This window comes from Ostrinia nubilalis, chromosome 4 (genome assembly GCF_963855985.1).
Source record: "Ostrinia nubilalis chromosome 4, ilOstNubi1.1, whole genome shotgun sequence".
Classification (NCBI taxonomy): domain Eukaryota; kingdom Metazoa; phylum Arthropoda; class Insecta; order Lepidoptera; family Crambidae; genus Ostrinia; species Ostrinia nubilalis.
This window is the reverse complement of record NC_087091.1, coordinates 7,369,540-7,393,517: the sequence shown is the minus strand read 5'-3', so window position 1 is coordinate 7,393,517 and position 23,978 is coordinate 7,369,540. Positions and strand designations below refer to the sequence as shown.

The 23,978-nt window shown below is 36.9% G+C and overlaps 2 protein-coding genes and 1 long non-coding RNA gene across 7 annotated transcripts in view; 1 reads left to right on the top strand and 2 right to left on the bottom strand.

The window, feature by feature from the left end:
- LOC135088565 (PDZ and LIM domain protein Zasp) overlaps window positions 1–10,003 on the top strand; it is a 46,755-nt gene extending 36,752 nt beyond the window's left edge. For 2 of the 4 annotated variants that reach the window (XM_063983412.1, XM_063983411.1), the window contains 5 exons: window positions 3,466–3,604; window positions 5,461–5,647; window positions 6,030–6,150; window positions 6,529–6,644; window positions 8,140–10,003. In XM_063983412.1, the coding sequence (XP_063839482.1) occupies window positions 3,466–3,604; window positions 5,461–5,647; window positions 6,030–6,150; window positions 6,529–6,644; window positions 8,140–8,217 (641 nt within the window). In that variant the 3' untranslated portion in view covers window positions 8,218–10,003. Of the gene's footprint in view, window positions 1–144; window positions 3,605–3,975; window positions 5,225–5,460; window positions 5,648–6,029; window positions 6,151–6,528; window positions 6,645–8,139 lie in introns of all 4 variants that reach the window. The other 2 variants (XM_063983410.1, XM_063983409.1) reach the window with 2 other exon arrangements.
- A 475-nt stretch (window positions 10,004–10,478) lies between these two features.
- Window positions 10,479–11,202, bottom strand: LOC135088568 (uncharacterized). The gene is made up of 2 exons (XR_010261059.1): window positions 10,976–11,202; window positions 10,479–10,661 (listed from the first exon to the last, which is right to left on the bottom strand). It is a non-coding gene; the product is annotated as an uncharacterized LOC135088568 (long non-coding RNA).
- Window positions 11,203–15,248: 4,046 nt separating this feature from the next.
- LOC135088561 (nucleolar protein dao-5) lies at window positions 15,249–20,424 on the bottom strand. Of its 2 annotated transcripts, none has more exons than XM_063983404.1 (7): window positions 20,228–20,423; window positions 19,893–19,978; window positions 19,483–19,612; window positions 17,386–18,735; window positions 17,213–17,299; window positions 16,983–17,114; window positions 15,249–16,117 (listed from the first exon to the last, which is right to left on the bottom strand). In XM_063983404.1, the coding sequence occupies exons 1-7, from the start codon at window positions 20,333–20,335 to the stop codon at window positions 15,962–15,964; spliced, it is 2,049 nt and encodes a 682-aa protein (XP_063839474.1). In that variant the 5' UTR covers window positions 20,336–20,423; the 3' UTR covers window positions 15,249–15,961. The 2 variants fall into 2 exon arrangements, with proteins under 2 accessions (XP_063839474.1, XP_063839473.1); XM_063983403.1 differs by lacking the exon at window positions 16,983–17,114 and adding an exon at window positions 16,365–16,800 and having other exon boundaries at window positions 16,027–16,117; window positions 20,228–20,424.
- Between the last annotated feature and the right edge of the window lie 3,554 nt (window positions 20,425–23,978).

Sequence of the window (23,978 nt, the reverse complement as noted above, 5' to 3'; positions counted from 1 at the left end):
TCAGATAATTTAACATGTCGCTTCTTTTAAACTTTTCTGCAATTAGATACTTAGTTACATAGCTTTTCGAAAAAAAAAACTAATATTTACTTTCATCTCTTCCTTTCTCCACCCATTCTTAACATACTTAAAATGCACTAATAGCCCAAAATGTAAAAAGCGTTGTGTGGCCCCCGCCAAACCCTCCCGATGACGAACTACCGAAACACGAGGTCGACTTGCAAATAACAAGTAACACTCGCCCTGAACCAGCTGCGTCGGCGGCGGGATCAGTGTCTGTCCCGCCGGTGACGACTAGTACCGCACAAACTATTGAACGCAGAATGTCTTCAACCCAACAGACGAAGGAAGTGACTTCTTCAGTAACAGGATTACTTACTATGCCTCCAATGATGACTAATCCTCAACAAATGATGGAACAGGCAATGTCTTCAAGCCAACAGTTTAAGGAACTGGCTACCTCAATGGCAGAATCGGTGGCTATGCTTCCAACTATGACTAATGCTCAGCAAATTGTTGAAAAGATGTCTTCTTGCCAAGAGACTAAAGAACACGCTTCTAGTGTTACATATGCTTCAGCCAGTATGTCGACCACTACAGCAACTTCTTCAAAATCAGAATCGATTGTCGAGAGTCATCAATCTCAAGAGAAGCGAGAAACTACTAGCATTGTTCAGTCATTTTCGGAGCAAGCATCAGCAGAATCTCAAAGCGTTATGATCTATCAATCCCAGACAAGTCCACCTATACAAAAGTCATTCGAAAATCCTATGGATACCATTGCCCAAAAGCAAACCAAAGAGATTTCTGATTCGAATACGAAGGTCACTTCGGAGGTAGCTGTAGCGAAAGAATCGATCACTTCTGCATCTGAAATTCAAGAAACTAAAATTCAACCAAACCCTGAACCCAAGCCTGAGCCCAAAGATACGACCACTGAAATGAAAAGTGTTAATAATGAGGAATCCCGTGCTGTATGCAATAAAATTGAAGAGACAAAATCTGAACTTAACAATGCAACTGAAGAACAAACTGCTTCTTCTAATAAAACATCCGAGTCAACTCAAAATACTAAAGAAGTTAAAGAAATTGAAAATGTATCAATGAAAACTAACACCATTGAATCTGCACAAATGTCTCATGAATCCCAAAACATTGCCACCACCACAAAAGAAGTAAAGTACAAGGACCTCGTTGAGGAAAAAGTTTCAAAATCTGATACTGTTTTACAAACACAAACCCTCCCTGTAAGCAGTGGCCCTCATGTTTCTATGGTGGAAGCGTTAACGATTGCACCAGATCGTCCATATTCTCCTATGCCGTGTGCTCCTCAATACGTAAATCCACAACCTGATAATCCTACTCCTCAACAAAATAATCCCAATCCTCAACAAAATAATATGAAGCGCCAGAGCATTCCTGTACAAGAAGATTCGATACCGTCAAACCCAATGCCAATATCAGGAGATAAACAGGAGTTCAAGTTACCACCTCAACCTTCGCCTATGTTTGCGCAGCAACCGAATCGTGGTATAACACCTATTCCACCCATCAAAACGTATAATCCCCCTGAATCACGTCAAGCGCCCATACCAATGCCAGCTGAAACTAAACCTTATATACCCCCAGATTTTAAGATCAACATTGAACCAAAAGTACCAAGAGAAGAAGCTTCATCTCCAATGGTTGATGCACTGACTACAGCACCGAACCGACCGTTTACCCCTGTCTCCTCAACTCATCCTATAGAGCGAGGATCTCTCAGAGAAGCTCTTACTATTGCTCCAGATAGACCTTATAGTCCAATGCCGATGGGTATGACTTCACAATCGCAAACGAGTAGTAGTCATTATACTTCGACTTCAACTGTACAAGTTCAATCAACTTCCTCTGAAATTATACGACCGATTGCAACCCAGACAACAACTCAATTAACTGATCAAATTCATTCTGAGTTCTCAAGCATGCAAAACACATATAAATTACAATCTTCATCGAATACGTCGGCTTTTAAACCGGTCCCAGCAAAGCAAGTATTCCCGCCACCACAACCAGAAGAATTTTGTAAACTTGCTCATTTCCCTCCAATAAGTGACGAACTAAAAACTAGTTTCGAAAAATCTACACGATCTAAACAGGAAATGATGATATCAGAGTCCAAAATTGCACAACAATCGGTAGTAACTACTAGCAGCATGAGTACAAGTACTCACGGATTTTCTTCAGTCAAAAATGCACAGCAATTTTTTGAGCATTTGGATCAAAAGGAGTCCCTTACTTCTACCGCTGTGAGATCAAAATCTGGTTTACACAAAGCTGACAAAATTCCTCCTTATCAGAAAAACTTTGATCAACTACCTTCTCAAAGAGGTATCACACCTGAAGTCTGTTTTGCGCCAGCAATACCTCAAAGACCCATTACTCCAACCACTGATCCTCCAACTAAACCACGTGATAAATCCCAGGAGCCAAAACCTTATATACCAACAATGCCAACAGCTGAAGTTCCTAAAATTCCTCAAATCAAAACTCCAGTTCAACAAAGTCATTTACAGTTCCAAAGAAATACTCCTATTTCTATGACCTTTCAACCAGTGGCAGATGAACACTTCCTTCGAACCTCTCCGGCGCGTAGCCGCCCTACTACTCCAAGCCTAATAAATAAACCTGCGCCTATTATCCCTCATTACCAAATGAATTTGGTCACTGTTGAGCACATAGCGCCTGAGACGCATATGTATGATCCGTCAAGTCGAGAAGGCAGTCGTTCCCCTACACCTAAACTACGATCAAGATCACCAGCCCAAGGGCCACCGCCGAATCCCTTGAAAGCTCAAGCTCCTAGACTTAAAGAATCTACTCCTCAGCGTCATACACCCCATACACTTTTGACGCAGGCAACTTCAAATCTTAGGAAGGAACATGAAATGGCACAGAAAGAACATCAACCCGAGGCATTAAGCACAACTTTCCCCAAAAGTTGGGTTCAAGATCAACCTTCTGTCATCAGAGAACAAAGACATAGTAATGTTGGATACAAAAGTGAAACTTACAATAAACAGAATATGAATATTAAGGAAGATTCCATGATAAACCAAAACTATGGTCAAAGACAAATGCAGTCTCAAAACATGGCTGAATATGGAAATACTACAGTTCAAACCACAAGAAAAACTTTCGAAGAGTTTGAAAGGACTCAATCCGCTAAAGTCATAGAAATCAGAACTGGTGGTTCGTCATCTGCTGGATATCAGCACATCGATTCCAACATTCGGCCGTCTAGTATTAATCCTAAGCAAGTTTTTCCACCACCGATCATGAGTATGCCGACCCAACAAAGTTCATCTTTTAACCATACTAATGAAAATGTTTCCAATGCCAGTAGATCAATAGAAAGTTGTCAACCAAAACCTTCGATTTCTGGTGCTAACCAAGGTCCAGTGTGTGATCCTACCCCGTCGACAGGTTCCAGTGTAGGAGCTGCTGCTCGCGGCAAAACGTTCGGCGTCTCGTCGGCGCCCAAGCGCGGCCGCGGTGTCTTGAACAAGGCAGCACTGCCCGGTTCTAGGGTGCCCCTTTGCGCTTCCTGCAATGGGAATATTAGGTGATTCAAGTGCACAGGTTATTTCGTGTGCTGCATGAACGAGTTTATAACTGTGGAGTGTATTTGTTTCGTAATCGATGTTTCGTTTATTAGTTTTGGCATGTTTTAGTTATGAACTAGGAACTTACAATACTTCTAGGAAATGCGTACCACAGAAGCCGCGGGAATATTTTTTTAGTAAACACATATTTTATGTATGTAGTTTTTGTGTACTTTTATTTATTTATGTACGTTTTTGTTTATATTTATGTATTTATTTAAAATCCTGACGCTTCTACGGTTATACTAAATGTTTTAGAATAATAACTTCTAACAGATAACATAGTGTTGCTTTGTATGGTTTGTTTATTGAGTGTTTTATTTCTTAACAGTTTTAGATTCGCAGTCTGTATCCAGCCCGCAAAAGACTGATTTTAAAAGTCCGGCCGAGGAACGACTTATTAGAAAAATGGCTAAAATGGCACTGAACGGATATGAAATTGGTATTCAGAGGAAAATTAAACCTGCAGACCATATCCAGTCCATGGCAGATAAAATACAAGACACAGTCGTTACCAAACATCCCCTAAATGCCGATGGATCGTCCTCCGGAGAAAATAGTCGTGACAGTACATTAAAGCACCCTCTGAACAAAACATTCGAAAAAGGATATAAGACTCAAGATAGTATCCAAAGCCTGGGAGATAAGATTAAAGAAACAATCATAAACAATCACCCAATGACTATAAATTTCAGTAATGGCAATGTTCCTGTACCACCACCGATACCTAAATCTCCAATACCAACGTTTAACGCTCACAGTACACCAATTCCACCACCGATGAATATAAATGTGAACAATAACATAAAACAAACAGACTATATTCCCAAGAATCTCAATAATAGCTTTGCAACTGACACACTTAATAAAACGGAAAAATCTCTAAATGGAAGTGGCTACTCGAGCAGTGAGGACTACAAGGAAAAACCTGAAAACAATATCTCAGTTTCAAACACGTTACGCAAAAAGGCTGGCTTCGAGAAAACATCTTTCCTTAACGGCATGAATTCTTATAATAACGATACTTACAAACCAGAAATCAAATTGGATAGCAATACATTAAACAAAAAGAAAATTTATGAAAACAAAGACGGCATGAATGGTCTAAATAACTATGCTGATAAAGTAAATAAGTTTAATGATAAGAATAATGTTACAGACTTAAATATTTCAATTAAAAATAACTCAATTGAAAAAAGTTTGAGCGAAGGAAACTCTAAAACCATAATAAACGACGATGATTATTCTCAAAAGCCGAGTTTGCCTCCTAACATGTGTGACAATTCGTTGTATACTTACAAATCAGTTAAAAATGATAATAAAACTACTATAAATTCGAATGAAAGCGTAAACAGTAAAACAATAAACAGAAGTGAAACAGAATTTACAAACGGTGGTGAAAAACAAGATGACGATGAGTCAGAGGTCGTTGTTAAACGCAGACAGAAGAAAAACACTAGGAACGATGATGGAAGAAGGGACTCTCACATTATCGCCCGACCGTTGAGCACGATGACTTCCGTGGACGTCACAGATGGGATGTATCCAGTGTGTCATAAATGTGACAAAGCTATAACCAGGTAATGTGCATTTTATTATCGACTTAACACAAACGAAATATAAATCTGACGTAAGTTCAAGTCGCATGACTGTACAGACACTGTAGGACATAATTTACGCACGTGTGTTGTTTTTTATTAAGATCATTAACATATTAACAATAACGTGTGAAAAGTTTTTATGACTCAGCAATAGAGTAGGTATTTGCTCTTCAAAATTCCAAATATTCTAAATGTGTGCTTGTTTTTGTGAACAGAGGCCCGTTCATTACCGCCCTGGGCCGCATCTGGTGCCCGGAGCACTTCATCTGCGTGAACGCGACCTGCCGCCGCCCGCTGCAGGACATCGGCTTCGTGGAGGAGAACGGACAGCTGTACTGTGAATACTGCTTCGAACAGTACATCGCGCCCGCCTGTGACAAGTGTCACGCCAAAATTAAAGGCGTAAGTTCATTTTCATTGGCATTTACTTAGGCTGTTCGCGCATGGTAAACAAAGGAGTTAATGTCAAGGAACCAATAGAAATAGTAAAAATTAAAATCTTCTGCACCCCTAGACAAGTTGACTAGACATTTTTTGATCGAATCCGTCAAAACTCCATACAAAAAAGGCCTTTCGACCATTTTTCGACTGGTTTGCGATTATAAATGTGCACTTTGTCTAGTGTCTAGCACCCACTGTTCGTCACTGAATTTAGATCCTTTGAATGCCTCTCGCTTATATCTCTAAAATATCTTGCTTTCATCTTTGTAAGAAAGTATTTTACCACTAGGTGCTTTAGAGTTAAAACAGAACATTAAAATGTTTTTAACTTGGGACTTTTCAGGACTGTCTTAACGCTATAGGAAAACATTTCCACCCTGAATGTTTCAACTGCGTTTACTGCGGAAAATTGTTCGGAAACAATCCATTCTTCTTAGAAGATGGCCTGCCATACTGTGAATCAGGTAAGTAAAGTTTTTCGATAGACATTTAATTTGTTTATTCTTGAATTTTAATATTTGACAAAATTTATTTGGTAAGAACTGCGTATCTTTAATTGCTTTATTATAAGACATTTATGGAACTAGTGTTTATTAGATATTTTGCTATAGTACGGTCGCCCGCAAATCAACCACAAAACGACGAATTTTCCTGGAAAATTTTGAACAATATCGATCCAGGAAAATCGAATCGTAGGTGGATATGTTCGCGACTGTACAGACGACAGCGCATCAAGCTAAACACTGTTGCATCTTATCTCGTTGTGATACGGGTTATTTTGCAACAAAAACGTATAGTCTGATGTGTCTGTGCATAATTAATGATGAAATGTGTTTAATTAGATTGGAATGAGCTGTTCACGACGAAATGTTTCGCCTGCGGCTTCCCCGTGGAGGCGGGCGACAGGTGGGTGGAGGCGCTCAACAATAACTACCACAGTCAGTGCTTCAACTGCACGGTGCGTATGATGCGAGCCTTACTAAATTAATAAAACATTAAAACAAACACGCTCTATATCAACTTCAACCTGTCTTTCTACTTTCGATGTCAGCTACTATAATCTTTGTCATAAAAGCTCCCTGTAAAGTTAATGTAACATACTCGTAAAATAGTCAAAACATAAGCAATTTTGATCAATAACCATGTAAATGATGTTTGAATTCTCCCTGTACCCAACACGAAAATTCATGAACATGCTTTTCTTTCAGTCACATCAATCATTATAAATGATTGTATTTATATTACTCTAAAAATTTATAATAAAAAAGAAAGGGATGATAAAATTAATAATACACTCTTGTTATTTAATATTTTTAACAACACAATTTATTATTAGTACGAAGCTCGTCATACATACGCCGCCACACTGTGTTAATTATCCCTGAATTAACAATTGTGTGTGTTTTCTCCAGGAGTGTGTCCCTTTTTAAATAGCTAAGTACCATTAATAATATTTGATTAAACTTCCCACGGTTCAGGAAGATTTTGTTAGATATTATATTTATTATAATTTTGTACATAAAGGTATTTGTTTTCGAAGTGCTTGTATGTAGAATAGACCCGCTTACATTTTGTCGTAGCCGATTTGATATTAATACTATTTAAAATGTTTTGGCTATTTTATGTAGAGATACCTATTATATTTATTTGATGTGTTTGTTCGATTGTTATAAAAATACTTATATAAATGTATTCCTTATTAGAAATTAATGCATTTATTATAACGACATTAGTACCTAAGTATCTTCGTTATAATTATTGAAACTTCTATAAACTAACAATAATTAAGCAACACATTTAAGTGGTAATTGTTATCAATGTGTATTCATAGTGTCGTTATAAAAATGCGCATTTAGTATGTAAGTAGATGTAGCAGGATTGTTGACACCATTTACTAACAATTTCAGGGCTCCCAACTGAATGAGACAAAACAAACAACTGATCCAGAGAGGAGACCGGTGTTACTTAGACCCTGCAATATTATGTCGAAACCATTTTGTTAATGGTGTCAACAATCCTTATCGTAATTTAGATGAAAACGAAAATCTGTTGTGCAGTATAGGGTCATGGGAATGGGGAATGACATGAAAAATCACTTAAATAAATAGAATATTGCACAACAGACAAAGAAAGTTATTTCTGGGCCTGCTGTACACAAGCTCGTGGCATAGTACGTGATGCATATCATGGGACTTTGTCCACAAGTGCTGAAATGAAACTATGTGTTACATATTTTTTGTTTAACTCTTGATGCCTATTTAATGTTAAAAATCTGTCTAAGTTGATATAAGAAAAAAAAAAAAGATTAATCGAACTGTGTAAATAGATATTTTCGCTTCAATCCTCAACCACAATGATTACGAATTTATTATCCAACCATGATCAGTTTAACCAAATCAGAAAAGTTCCGTTTAAAATAAAAAAACTAATCACTAGTTTTTTTTTCTCTTCAGGTGTGCAAAAAGAACCTCGAAGGACAGAGCTTCTTCGCAAAGGGAGGGCGACCTTTCTGTAAGACTCACGCCCGCTAGTCCCCCGCAGATAATGTACAACTCCGACACTGTTTACTCGACCACTACTTTCCGCCCGGTCTCCCCTTCGCCGCTCACTGCTACGGCGCCTGATACACCGTCGCCGCAAAGGACGAGGAAGTTGGAAACGCCCCTCCACTTCGATGGAGGGCTGTTTTCTGACATAAGAAGCGCGGATGGCAAGTTACTGAGCAAGGTTACCGTGGATCGCGTCCACAGCTCGACGCGCCACGACGTCACCGACTCGCCTAGCGTGTACGAGGGCAGCGGATCGCACGGTAACAAGGAATACGTCAACGACATCATCAAAACTGAAACGATCACCAATGAGGACGTCATCAAAGTCAAGTTCACTCCAGTGCCTCCGGAATTAGATACTCCACGATTGCTTACTCCGTCACAGTTTCACACAAACAGAGCTAAGACTCCGATCGAATACTTGAAAGACAACTATGAAGATCTAAAAAGTTACAAAATAGTAAATTCTTTGTGCAAAGAGAAGCAATTCGAAACGGAGAGTGTAAAAATTGAGGAGAAAAACTTTGACAACTTGAACATTACTGAACCATTTAGAAGGCCTCATAGTCCACTGGCGAACTTGCTGGTGTCTGAACAATTGACAAAAATTGATAACTACTTACAGGAAAGTTTAGACGCCTGTTCAACAGAAGTCATTAGCAGGGCAACGCCAGTACCAATTATCGTAGAAAGGGAGACTAAGCAGGAAAGTAAGGAAACAATAACAAATGAAGCATATAAAGCGACAACTTACCACTTAGAGACGAGTACAAATAAATCTCTTAGCAGTTACCATAAGGAGGATGTTAATGATAATATACGAAAAGAAACAGTGATCCAAAAACAGCAAGAACCACCGGTAGCTAGTGAACCGAAAATAACTTCCGATGAAGATTTTTTTTCAAGGAGAAGATCTAAATTAAACAGTGTCAGGGAACAGAAAGGCGTTTGGAAAGCTATTTATAACATGCCGATACATTATCATGCAGCAATACTATGTTTTATATTGATTGTATATAATCTTATTTATCAATATATTAAACAAAACTGTCAAGGTAATCAAACTAAATAAAAAATACATAATGTGAAGTTGTATGTAAAACTAGTCACTGAGTAGCAACAATAATTTAATCATCAATTAAAAGTACTGTACCTATTTTGTTTCTGTTTATTTTTAATAGAATGACGAAATATTAGGAAGATGTAAATAGTCATAAGAAGTGACAGAGTCCTCTTTCCTTTTTTCATGTAACATGAATAATATTTTATTAACAATTTGGTGCTTTTCTACTACAACAATGCTCGCAATATTGTGATAATAATTCACAGTTTTGTCTAATTTTTTAAGGCTTTGTATACAGCTTCCGGAATGTTGCAGTGAACTGTCACTAACATTAACAGTAGTAGTAATTAATATTAAAGAAAGAACATTTTAAGAGCTTCGCGAAAGGTAATCAATGGTTTCTTTTGAAAATATATTGGTGCACCAACTACCTGAAAGTATGGTAATTTTGGTTTCCTTAATTATAACTTTTTAAGTTAATGTTCGAGTACCATATATGATATTGTATCTAGTTATGATTTGTTACAATGCTCTAATGTAATACGATAAGGGATTGCAGATTAAATTTCATGTTTGCAACATTTTATATTTACCTACTGTTGATGGTAATTTTAATTTTTAAGAACTATTTATTTAGATTTACTTATTGCAGTTAGCATACAACACATTATGATATGTGAGCTTAAATAAAGTATTTTATTTATATTAATGTTTTCATTATCTCCATTCTCTGTAAAAGTAAAAAAAAAAAATTTTCATGAATTGCTCAGACTGACTACTTAGTGGAGTAACCTTGTGGCATAGAACAAACCAAATTTTTACTGGTAAGGATTTATTAGCAGTTAATCTAGTAGATACTGGCAAGAGATGTTGTGGTGAAAATTTAATTTTCCCATTAGTGCTAGTTTGAATTTAAAAAATATCCCAAGTCCTTAGGGTACCTACAATGAGATGCTACCATGATTATGATTGATGTCTAACACATCTTTTTAGTCATGCTCATCTGTGGCATCAACAACTGGTGAGTGCAAATATGATTACTTGCCCCCCATTTTATAAATAGTGGTGCCAAAAACAAGTGAATTTTATTTACAAGTTTCATTTATCAAACCTCTCAACTGTGTGGCAGATTTTTTCTATATAACAGATATAACAGTAAATTCAATAGAAAAAACCTATATTATCTTAAAAGTATATTTTACATTTAGTTGTACGCGTTTACAAATTATTACTAATTCCTAAAATTTACATTATAATTGACTAAAATCCCAAACCTGTTACCTAATCTTCTACGATCTTGTATGCCAGAGACTTTTGAATATCTTCATCAAAGTCCTTGTCACCAAAAATGAATTTGTTTATTCTGGAAAGGAGTATAATTTTAAAAATCAGTTATAAGAACATGGATATACTCTTAACATAAAGCTGTATTTTAAATTGCTGTATAATACTAAGATTGGTCTGAGAGTATTAAAAGTCAAGAAACTACCAAATATTTATTTCAATTTTCCTTTAGAAATGTAAGTATTCAGCAACGAAACCAAACTAATGAGAGAAAACAATCTCAAATGATTCCGTACAATGTTATTTACATTTTAGTAATAATAAGTAGGTAAATTGAAATATTATGTTGTGGATTATTCAGAATATAGGTAGAGTAAATAATAAAATACATACGCGTCCCAATTCAATGCCGTTCCAATGAAAGTAAAGGTAAGGAACCCATGCCATAATGTGGTAACAAGAGGAATTTGTTCCCGTTTGTGGCCAAAATTCTTAAATGTTCTATTCGTTGTCAAACGTACAGACGAAAGATTACGAAACATAATATTAATTTTACTATGAAGAATCATTTTTTTGTGAAATTATAACCTAAAATTATTATCAATGTTTTGAAAACTGACTTGACAGTCAGTTGGTGACAATCAGCTGGTCGTACCAAAGAGAAAATTCTATTTTCGGCCAAACTTTCGACTAGTCACAGATAGAGATGGGTTTCCACCCGGGTAAAAACCCACATGAGGGTAAAAACCCAATAAAAACCCGTTTCATTCCACCCGTGGGTGTTTACACCGGGTGAAAACAAATAACTTTATAATTATTTCAATTGGTATCTTTTCTTTATTTTTATTGAATTTTTCTCATTTAAGTTTATTGATTAATAAGTAATAAGTCAAATTTAACACTAATATGCATTTATATCGTGGCCAAATCGTAAAATTGATCACGTTATGATGATGTGACCAATTATTTTATAAAATGGTGTTATTTCAAGAATCGTTGAACCGATTTAGAAGAAATTTAGTAGGAACACAATAATTTGTGATCATGGCAAGGACATGGGGGGGGGGGGGGGAATGCCAAAGATGCCAAACTCTCTCTTTGGTGACATTACGGTTAAAGTTACAAATAACAACACCAACTACAAAGTACTTCTGCTTAAACACTTGAAATCGAACCGCCCTTCCGCCACTGTAACGCATTGTAACGTTTTTCAAGACCTCCTCTCCCCCAGATTGCATTACGTAACACTAGAACGCCCCCTTAGCAACAAATACCACTTCTCACTTTTAAAAAAACGCTATTTTTGTTTTCACCCACCAGAATGGGTGATAATGGGTAAAAACCGGGTTTTTACCCAAATCACCCAGTTTTAACCCAATCGGGTGAAATGGGTTTTTACCCACTACCCATCTCTAGTCACAGAGTAGAGATGCTAACGGGACTAGTCAGTCAGTCAAGACCGGCACCCGAAGCGCGTGCGATAAAACCGAATTTTCGTTAATCTCACTTTTTTTTAATGCTTACGATTATTTATAAAAAAAATGAGAATATAGTTCCAAAATACTGAACTGTCCTATCGATGACATTGACAGCGGGGCGCCACCGTCAATACCGAATCGCTGGTTCCGATTTTTGCCATGTTGGAAACCATAAAGTTGAACGATGGTAGCGCCCTCCTGTCATTGAGTTTGGCGGGACAGTTCAGCGTGGGTCATCTATACTAAAACATTTCGAAGAGTTTTATCTACTATAGGCGCAAAGAAAGTCACATCAATTAGGTCACAGAACACATACGAGAACTAGGTTACGGTGGAAATCACAATCATATCCGCGCGTATTGACACAGCGTCACCCGCGTGTCTTCAAATCTTATTTATTTTCATAAACTAGGACCTATAGTCTATCCAATATAGCTTGATTAGAATGACAGCTGCCATCAAAAGTAACGACATCACTTTGTAGTAGCGATCAATGAGAGCTAAATATTGGCGGACGTGAAATAATTCACGTCTGACCTACAAACAATATTTTCGACGACAGTGCTTCCAATAAAAATGTTAATTTCCTGTAAATGCAGCGTTAAATTACACCAATAAGTAGTAATTCGAAATCATAAAAATCAAGCTAGATTATTAACGACGTCTCTACAAGGTTATCTCGAGTTACAAAAATGTTAGTGATGGGACATATCGACAAATGTCATATTAAAATTAAAACTATTTTTTTAACATATTTAAGTCAAGTTATACGTTTTTCTAAATGTTCACTATTAAAAACCAAAAAACATTAATTTCATTCTTAAATAAGCAAACATCGGAAATCAATCACCGGTAATTTTTTGGGTATTCATGCTATGAATACCCAAAAAATTACCGGTGATTGATTGTTGCTCTAGAAGAGATGTCCACCGCCCTCTAGCGAGAGGAAAAAACCACTGAAGAACACTGATGATGATGACTACGACTTAGGTTGTACACCCTTGACATACATTTTAAATTTTACTATCTTTAAATATAAATTTTAATTGACATTTTTATGAATAAAGATATGAAGAAAAATTGGGTGCATTTTTTTATAAAATTTTTTTGAAAACTTATCGATACATCTATGTGAACCGTACGAAACATACCCAGCACCAGTCACATTCGTTTGAAAGCTGTCATTCTAATCAAGCTATATTGGATAGACTATAGTATAGATGACCCACGCTGAACTGTCCCGCCAAACTCAATGACAGGGGGGGCGCTACCATCGTTCAACTTTATGGTTTCCAACATGGCAAAAATCGGAACCAGTGATCCGGTATTGACGGTGGCGCCCCGCTGTCAATGTCATGGATAGGACAGTTCAGTATTTTGGAACTATATTACTTATTCTGTGCTATAGTTTAACCTAGACCACAGAATAAGTAATAGTACAGGTACAGAAGGATTACTCCGCAAGACGATTTAAATAAATGCGAGTCTTGCTACGACGCAATACAGTGGAATTCAGCTCGCACAGCACTACGTACCTACAATTTTATTCACCTACAAGTTTTGTCTCTTTCTATCGCGTGCCTCTGAACTCTTCTTACGCTGTTAGGGTTGCTCGGCTGAACCATTTAAGAACCTAGTAAGTGCAGCGGAGCAAATTTTACAGGAGAGCGAAAAAACGCATTTTCATTTGCCCTGCTAAGATGCTTAAAGATTTGGATAACTTCCGATGTTTATATTAAAGATTAGTTACTAAAGTATACTTTTTGGAATAAAAGAATATATTTAGTTAAAAATTGCAAGTTTTATGCTCTTTACTAACACTAAAAATTATTTTTTTGACAAAAGTGCCTCGTAAAAATCAAAATCAAAATCGAATATGAATCAGTACTCATGTAGTCCCCAGATTTTGATATGGTTATCGAGTGTCAGCCAACAGAACTCGAAATAATATTTAAATTACAGTAGCATTTTACCTCTAGTAAGTCACATTGACCATTTTGAAACCTAGTAAGTCCATGCACTTACTAGGTTTTAAATGGTCATTGTAACTTGCTAGGTTTTGATAATGGTTTTTGCAGATTTGAATTGGACTTACTAGGTTATTAGCAACGCGTTTCTCCGGTGTTAAGTGTAATAGAGCGATTTCTGTCTTCACATCCTGTGGAGACCTTAGTTCTAAGGTGATTTATGACAAAAAACGAAAATCTGCAAAAGTGTCCCTTACTAGGTTCTTAAATGGTTCAGCCGTGCTGTCTAGTGAAAAAATAATTAATCTACTTATTTGTAATGAGGTACGAATGTAGGTAAGTACGCATTCATTATGGAAAACCTTGGGGGAGGCCTTTGTCCAGCAGTGGACGTCATTTGGCTGAAACGAACGAACGCATTCTGAGCAGTAGTCATGGTAGGTTAGGTTCCTATACTATCCCAAGAATTATTGATTACCTACATGGCCAACATACCTTTCAGCATCTTTGGGAAGCGAAAAAAAAAGATAAATTCGGTAGATTACTTTTCCAATTTAAACACCCGAACGCCGCACAATATTTCTTTCTCTTTATGTCCATTTTTAAATAATACTTCGATCATAGAATTATAATCATACTACAACGCACGCCAGCGTCGACGAGCGCGCGCGTGACACTCGACTGATATAATACCCGCCGGCGGGGCGCTTCGCTGTAGGTAATTATCGGATGTACCGCGCGGAGTGAGACAGGCCTGCCTAGACCTAGAATTACCTAGTTACTAGGTAATTCTGATCTTTATACAATACTTACATTTATTATATTGGTGGTCATAGTGGCATAGTAAGGATTCTATCTGAAGAAGTAGGTAGATGCAGAAATAACATCAGACCAATCGGCGCTCTTTGGAATGCAATAATCAAATGTAGTTTATTTAATTCTCTAAGTTCGTGCACTTCAAAACTCTCACCGCATTCCGGAAACCAGATGGTTACGTTACGCGCACGCGGCGAACATCGAGTTAGTTCGACTACCGTCATTTGCCCGCCCGGAGCCTCCATTCTGAAATGACAGCGTATGTACCAGCTAATTGATTTCCGGAACTGTATTATTATTAGCTGGCTTCCGGTTTGCTATAAATTTTACTTTATCCGACAATCCGTTTATATTGGTTTTTATCAAAAGGGGAATTGATCATTGATGTAAAATAAAACACAGTACTGCAGATTTTTTTTTTAATTAAAGGCGGGCTTATTATACTAAAACTCATCCTTATTCAAATTTCGTATTCCTAAATTACTTATGTACAAATATAAAATCAACACTTACTCAATATCAAATATTTACATAGTAATTAAAATTAATACACAGATATATTTTAATCTTAATTAGTCGAGCGTAAATGTATTACTCTATTGGACACGTAGTCATGTCTCTCATTCATATACGCAAGATAGCAGATAAAAAAATAAAACTTAAATTTTCGTCACCCTAAGCATGGAATTATCCAGCTGAAACTAACATAATATTTTATCTAGACTTTAATCAAGACTGTGCATTTAGGTTTGTAAGTTGTATATTTTCATCATTTTCAAGATGCATATTTTATAATAATGAAAGAAACATTTCACATTGAATAAGTCATTAGTTACATTAATAAACTCTTATAATATTTAAGTTTCGAGCTATCAAATGCGAAAGCTCGACAAATATTTACCAAAAGGCAAAGTAAAGTGTTTAGGTAAATAAATACCTAAGAAACCAATTAAAATAACTACAAAATTATAACTAGCTGAAATTGAGACGGAAATTTATCGTCTCAAAACTTACGATTAAGTCATAGTAAATGCAGCAGCAATACGGTATGTAAACTGTTATTGAAACAGGAGTCAAAATATAGATAAAAAAATATAGAAGATAGTGATACTATTGGATTAGTCCTCAAACTTAATGGAATGGACGCCAGTGTCAATGGCACCCCCGCGGTAGGAGCCCCGCTTTTTCTTCGTTTTTTCATGTTTGAATGACTTGCCTCGCGTATGTTTCAAGTCGAGGTTCGCACGCTCTCCCCATGAACCGCGGGCTCCAAACTGTTGAAGAAAGTCATCATTTACTAAAAGAAAAACTACTGAGTGGAAATAATACTCCTCAATAACGAAGTTATGCATTATAGAGGGGGATAATAAATTTTATTTAGTGTCAAGGCAAAAATAAAGTGAAACAAGAATCAACTTGTTGAATAATCCTTTCCAAACAAGTAGTTTTGTAGTTTTTAAAGAGATTTTTGAGGAACGGAGTAGCATTTAATTGCTAGAGTAATCTTCCAAATATGCTTACCCATTTAGTCGAATACTATTTTCTTGTTTTGAGAATTATCTCCGCCATCGAAGCTTTTTCTGTCATTGAACCCTCCTTTGTTAAATCCGCCCTTATCGCCTCCCCAGGAGTGACGGTCCCCGCGTCCGCCGCGGTTGCCGCCTCGTCCACCGCGGTCGCCACCTCGGCCGCCTCCGAACCCGCCCCGGTCGAAGCCCCCGCGACCGCCTCTACCCCCGCGTCCCCCCCTGTCGTTAAATCCACCCCTGCCCCTGAATCCGCCCCTGCCTCTATCGTTGAACCCGCCTCTGCCCCTTCCTCTGTCGTTGAAGCCCCCCCGGCCTCCCCTGTCGTTCCCGCGGCCGCCGCGGAAGCCGCCCCGACCGCGGTTTTGCCAACCTCCTTGGTTGTCGTCTCCTTCTTCGTTCTCTCCGTCGCCGTCCTGAGTTTCGCCCTCCTAACGAGTAAATTAATATTTGTAAAACCAAGACAACCCTGTGTAAATAATGCAGTACAATTTCCACGAAAGTAAATGCCCGAAAATGACAGCCATTGAGTAACAAGTAACAATACGTTTTATACAATACATGTTGTTTTACATTGAGTTGCCTTGGCTTTTTAAATCTTTAGGGCATTTACCTTAGCTTCAAAGGAATTATCCTTAAGTCTAGGGTCCACTTCAACTTTTTCAGTAACTACACGTCGGAATGGAGATGGCTTATTATCGGCTTCATTTTCTTTAGTATTCGGTGTAGAGACGACGTTGGTCCCCTAAAGTCAGCATTTTAAAAATAATTAGGCCAGATAATTTAATTATCACAATACATAATATTAAATAGTGCATGCTAACAGTATTGAGTATTGCTTACCTTTACAAAATTGCTGTATGGCTTTTTAGCTGGTCCCAAATCTTCATTGGATGCTTTCCTCTTCCTCCCAGATTGGAAACCATTTGTCTAAAAAGAAGAAAAATTATATTAGATATTATGTTAACACAAACAAATAATAAGTTTCAAGGTAGTAAATATGTTAGCATACTCACTTGATTATCATCATTTTTTTTAGATACTTTTGCAGGAGGTTCATCATCACTGTCATCGCTATCATCTGAAGATTCTTTCTTAGCAGCTGGTTTCTTAGCAGGAGCTGGTTTAGGCTCATCATCGCTGCTGTCATCATCAGAAGAATCTGCTTTTTTAGCTGGTGCAGCTTTAGCTGGGGTAGACTTCACAGCTTGCTTCGGTTTTTCATCCTCACTGCTGTCATCATCTGAAGAAGAATCTTTCTTTGCAGCTGGTTTAGCAGCAGGCTTAGCAGGAGTCTTTTGGGCAGGCTTAGGCTTTTCATCCTCACTGCTATCATCACTATCATCAGAAGAGTCCTTCTTGACTGGTGGTTTATTAGCTAACTTAGCTGGGGTCGGTTGGGGCTTTTGAATTGGTTTTTTAGGTTTCTCATCTTCACTGTCCTCTTCACTGTCTTCAGAAGAAGACGCTTTTTTAGCAACTGGCTTAGCCGCAGGTTGTGCCTTTGCGGGGGTCTTCTGAGCAGGTTTAGGCTTTTCGTCTTCACTGCTGTCATCACTATCATCAGATGAGTCCTTCTTTGCAGGTGCTTTAGCTGCAGGCTTAGCAGGCTGAGGTTTTTGTACTGGTTTTTTAGGCTTATCATCATCACTGCTGTCACTGTCGTCTGATGATTCTTGCTTTTTAACTGGAGCCTTGGATGGAGTTTTGGCTGGTGTAGCCTGTGGTTTGGCGGCAGGTTTTGGAGCAGGTTTGTCATCATCACTGCTATCGCTGTCATCAGATGATTCCTGTTTCTTAGGTGGAGCCTTAGCTACAGGTGTTTTTGCAGGTGTCTTGGCTTGAGGCTTCGGTTTTTCATCTTCACTGCTGTCACTGTCATCAGATGACTCCTGTTTTTTAGCTGGGGCCTTAGCTACAGGAGTTTTAGCAGGTGTTTTTGCTTGTGGCTTGGGTTTTTCATCTTCACTGTCACTACTATCAGATGATGAATCTTGCTTTTTAGCTGGGGCTTTGGCTACAGGTGTTTTAGCAGGTGTCTTGGCGGGTGTCTTTGCTTGTGCCTTAGGTTTTTCATCTTCACTGCTACTGTCAGATGAATCCTGCTTCTTTACTGGAGCTTTGGCAGCAACAGGTGTTTTGGGTGCTGGCTTCTTTTGTGCTGGTGTGTCTTCATCACTGCTGTCACTATCGGATGATTCTGGTTTCTTGGCAGGAGTCTTAGCAGCAGCTTTGGCTGGTGTATTGTTTAATTGAGGTTTCACTGGTGGCTTACTGGGTTTTGACGTGGCATTATCGTCACTACTGTCACTGTCTGATGAATCTGCTGCTTTTTTGGCTGGTGTTACAGCTGGCTTAGGCTTTGCCTGTAAACAATATAAAAAAATTACTATATCTACAAAAGTAAAATGCATATAAAGCATTATGGCATTACTTTTTCAGAGGTAGTGACGAATATTGTAAAATTAAAATCACATTAAATCATTCACATATTTTCATCATTGCAGGTAATCAATGTATTGACATTGACTCATTATCACCCTAATGAGCAAAGTATTAACTATTTAATTTGGAACTGCATATCTACACTAGTTACATGTCTGAAATAGTGATACAAAATACACAGTAAATCTTTCTCCAAGGTAAGAACACTTTTTTCAGGAAATCAATTACATAATTGCTTATAGCTGTGCAGTTTCTGAAATAACAAGTACATGTAAACAGTCATCTTGAGAGTGCATGTGTGATATTGTATTGTAAAATAAATAGTACTTTGTATCATCATACAAATATTATTGTTATGACATTTAGTTCATAATTGAGGCCTGATAATCATTTAAAATATTAGTCACATCAATATTTAATAATGTTTTTGTTACTTCAAAACCAAATCAATCAAATATTAAAGTGCAGTACATTTCCAGAGAACAGAAAACTCAGGGTTGAACATCACACTTACATAACCTCAAAAATGTATGTGCATGCATGGTATTTTTTTAAACCCAAATGACATTTTATTATTTGATAGTTAATATCTCTCACAGAGTGATAATGTTCAATGATACCATACAAAATATTACTTTAATAATTATGATGAGTTTTAAAATACATACTGGGGCTGGTTTTTCATCTTCTGAGCTATCAGAATCTGATGACTGTTGTTTCTTGTTTGCAGCAGGCGCTTTGCCATTGATCTGTGGGACTTTCTTTGGAGGCTCGTCTTCATCACTGGAATCGTCAGAACTAAAAACAAAAGTTGTAACATTATTATATCTATCATACTCCACACACTTCACAATGGTGTTAAAATAAAGATATTATTAATGAATCTTAGATAAAGTGTAGTACTGAAACTATTAAGTTTGGTTAGGAAATTATGACATAATATTACTTAACATACATTACATTTTAATGAAATAAGTGTTTTTCAAGCAAAATAACGTATATCAACCATAATAATGTTTATAGTCTTCTAATCTAACCAACAAGGCCAGTAGCATCATAATGATAGAAATACTAATACCTTTCTGCAGCCTTTTTGGAAGGTTTCTGTTTTTTATTCTCTGCAATTAAATCGGTGAGTGTAGGCAGAGTTTTGGCACGTGGTTTCTGAAACAATATAATACAAATAAAAGCAGGCAATCAATGGTAACTACGGAAATGGATTTAATTTTTAGACAAGTCAGTGGTAGTGACGAATAGTGAAATCATTGTTGATTCAAAAAGGTTGGTAAATATCATCATTCTTCATGAAACACAAGCTAAATAATATACAAAATCAAGTCTCGGTAGTACATTTGGATAGTTACCACCACGTGTGAACCGAGGCCACCGCCACACGTGGTTCTTGGTACTCACCGCTTTTGTCAGCTTGGCAAAGTTTTGTGCCAATCCTTTATCTACATTTAGGAGGAATTGATGCACTAAAGAATTAGCTTCAGCTTTAATTTCAGAGGGAACTTCCATTTTAAGGCTTTGTCATGTACGCAATTTTCCACTGAAAAACCACCACCGCCGAAAGCCGCTCAAATGTCACAGAGAGCAAGACAGAAAGAAAAAAAACCAAAAGTCAAAAAATTTGACAGGCATAGATTAAAGAAGATGCCAAAGATTTAATAACAACATAGAGGGAGCGAGTTCGAGCTCATTTCAAAAGGCCAAGTAGCACAGCATTACAGGGTTACTTTTAATTCGTTCATTCACTACTCACGTCCATTGTCGGTCCAATCAATCATTCATTCGTTCATTGAATTTTGATTTTGACAGTACCAGCATCCGTACGCGATGGTTATTGATATTTTTCTTGTTGAGTGAAAAGCGTAGAGTTTACATCTTTTATTTTGTGTATTTTCCCATCTTCTTCCTCCAAATATACACCACAGTAGTAGTTACATATTTGTAACACATCTAGTTAAAATCGCTGCGATGTGAAGACGTGACAACATGTTTTTAGTTATTCGCTTTGTCGATATGATAACCGCTCAAAATTTTCATTTGTGTTTGTAAATGAGGACCTGCGTTGGCTCTTTTGAGCATTCTTAGCGGTAACAATGCCAGTGCAACAGATAAACGTTAAAAATTCGTCCGATATTGAGAGTTGGGAATGGGGTGGTGGATGTGGCAGGGAAGCCGTGCGCACGGGCTCGGGCAGCAGCCGCACGTCGTGCAGCAACTCCAGCGGGGACATCTGCCGCATCTGCCACTGCGAGAGCGAGGTGCACAACCCTCTGCTCGCGCCCTGCTATTGTTCAGGTATGCGCCTGTCCTGTGACTCACGTAAACCAGCGTAACCCCGATTGTTTTTATTATATCGTTCATCAACATTGCATTTTTTGTTATGTTTGATTTTTTGATCAAAAATAATTTAAAAAAAAAAAAAAACTGCTCTTTATTCTGAGTAGACTCCTAACTTAAACTAATGCTAATTTGCGAAAAATGTGAGAGCAAAATAAATCAGGTGTTTACTACTTGTGTTCATATTATAAACAATAATTTGTAACAGTTTCCAGTAATTTATTTATAGCTGTTTTACATGCATGTGATGTTTTTGTAATAACAAACAAATTTAGCAATAAATTACAAGTCATAATAATTAAATGAATTATATTGCACTTTAAACATTTTATGGTTAGGTAGTTATCAATATTGATGATGTTACAAAATCACATAATGCATGAAGTCACATAATGTTTACGTTTAGCAGTGATAACAAGTGCATAGGTTACATAATTTATAGCTTACTTCATCATCTTAATCTCCGTCTATACATTTCCTGAAGGTTAAGGATAGCACTGCTAATTTCATGCTAACACAATGGAAACATTTTCAATATATTACAATTATTGCTTTAAGTGTATTTAAGTTACACAAATGTAAGAATTTACCAATTGAAGTACCCATTTTCAATGAAAAATGTGTTACAAATAGCATAGATACAAATGCCACATCCACACATTAATATCCATTCCTTTAAGTTGAGGTATGATATGCATGCAGTATGAATTCATTCCATTAGTTTTAACATAAAATAAACATGGTTCATGGTTGTGATAATTTTTAATAAATTATTATTCACAACTCATTGGCTTAATCTTTTTCAAGTTTACCTGCTGAACTTAAAAACTTTGATCATGAAATGTCAAACAATCTAGATCTATTTTACTATATCCATCTGTAAGCAAATGATTTTGATTTTGATTAAGTATTTAAGGTAGTTATTTCCTGGAAAACATTAAATTTATTCAGTTCTAAGGATGTCACAGTCCAGTCATGAGGATAAATTAGTATTTATTTTATCTTTGTGAATATGTAAATTAATACCCTAATTGGTGATTCAAATAATTACAATGAATTCTTTCTTTCAGGGAGCTTGAAGTATGTTCACCAGAGTTGCCTGCAGCAATGGTTAACGGCATCAGAGACTAGATCATGTGAACTCTGTAAATTCAACTTTATCATGCACACTAAAATAAAGCCATTCAATGAGGTATGTGTTTTTATAAAAATACTTTATTATTGATTAAGATTTCTACACAATCCTTTTACTCAATACTCAATTAATTATTGCACCTACAATGTTACAAAGGTGGTATATTATTTTAGAGATGAACTCTGTCGAGCACAGCATTTTAGCAATTCTTATATTGACGGTAGTAATTAAACAGTACAGTGAGGAGCCAATTAAAATGTTTTGTCCTGTTTAATTATAAAATGTTAATTGCAACTGCATCACTCTTCTGGGTATATTTTCCTTCAACAACAAAATACTGAATCAAACTTTAACTTTACAATATTATACCTACCAATATACTCTTATTCTAATCTTATCATTATTCTTTTACACACTGATGTGTAAATAGCATTGATAACATCAGTGTTATCAATGCTAATTTTAAAAAGGAAGACTTGGAATTTTTAAAGATAATAGAAAAATACATATAAGTAATTAATAAGGGATGTTCTCCAATTTATAGCATCATTACCAGAAGGCTAGGGATGGCCAAAACTAGTATTATTGTAAAATGAGTAGTAATGACAAAAGCTTATACAGGGTGTGGTTTTGTAAAACAATGCCTATCTCTGGGGTGGTAGTACACATGAAAGTAATTACAATAAAAACAAATAAAATTTGAACTATTACTTTATTAGTAAAAAACCTTGTTCAAACGTCTCCTAAAACTTTCGAGACGGCGCTTGTTACCGCCCGCACCACCCCCGCGTACCCCGCTACACCACCGAGCACATGCGGCCGCCGCCCCGGGAGAGCGGGGGAACTGTCCGATAGCTCGCCCGCGTAATAATACCATTTTCCTGATTTCATGGATTTTTCCATGATTAAAGGTATTTTTGATGGGCGTTGTTTTACAAAACCACATCTCTATAATATTTTTTTCATTCCATTGTTTAATACCCATAGTTATGCTTAGTTTGGGACTAGATAGTTCAGTGTGAAATGTTTAGTTTTATAATTAGTTGATTGGTTATTTATATTGTTCGTTAACTTGCAGTGGCGACTCCTAGAGATGTCGGGAGTGGAACGCCGGCGGCTGTGCTGCGCTGTGCTGTTCCACTGTGTGGCAGCCCTGTGCGTCATGTGGTCACTCTTCGTGCTCATCGAGCGGGCGGTCGAAGAAGTCAACCGAGGAATGATCGGTAAGGTTTCATACTCAATCTTATATTGTTACAGCGACGATTATGCGGGAAGAAAAACTATCATGTATTGATAATGGCGACTCTATGAAGGCTCCATTTTAAGTTTGAGTTAGCAAATGATCATACGTAAGTAGATATTTTTTAAAGTTTTCAAAAGTGTCAGTACTAACATGGGCAAACCTATTTGTACTGTGTACAGCTAAATTGTTGTTATTCCATTATAGGGTTAACAGTCAAACCACATACGATAACTTTTATCAATATAATAAAAAAGTTTTGACTTAATCAAATACAGCTATTTATAGTGTAATTTGATATCGTATTGTAGAGTTTAAAACAGCGATTAAATCAGTTAATTCGATATTATAAGCTCTTTCACTTATTCCGGTATTCCAGGGTTAATACAGGTGGTCAATGGCTGACAAACTCAAATATTAATAAACCTCGCTGAGTAGTA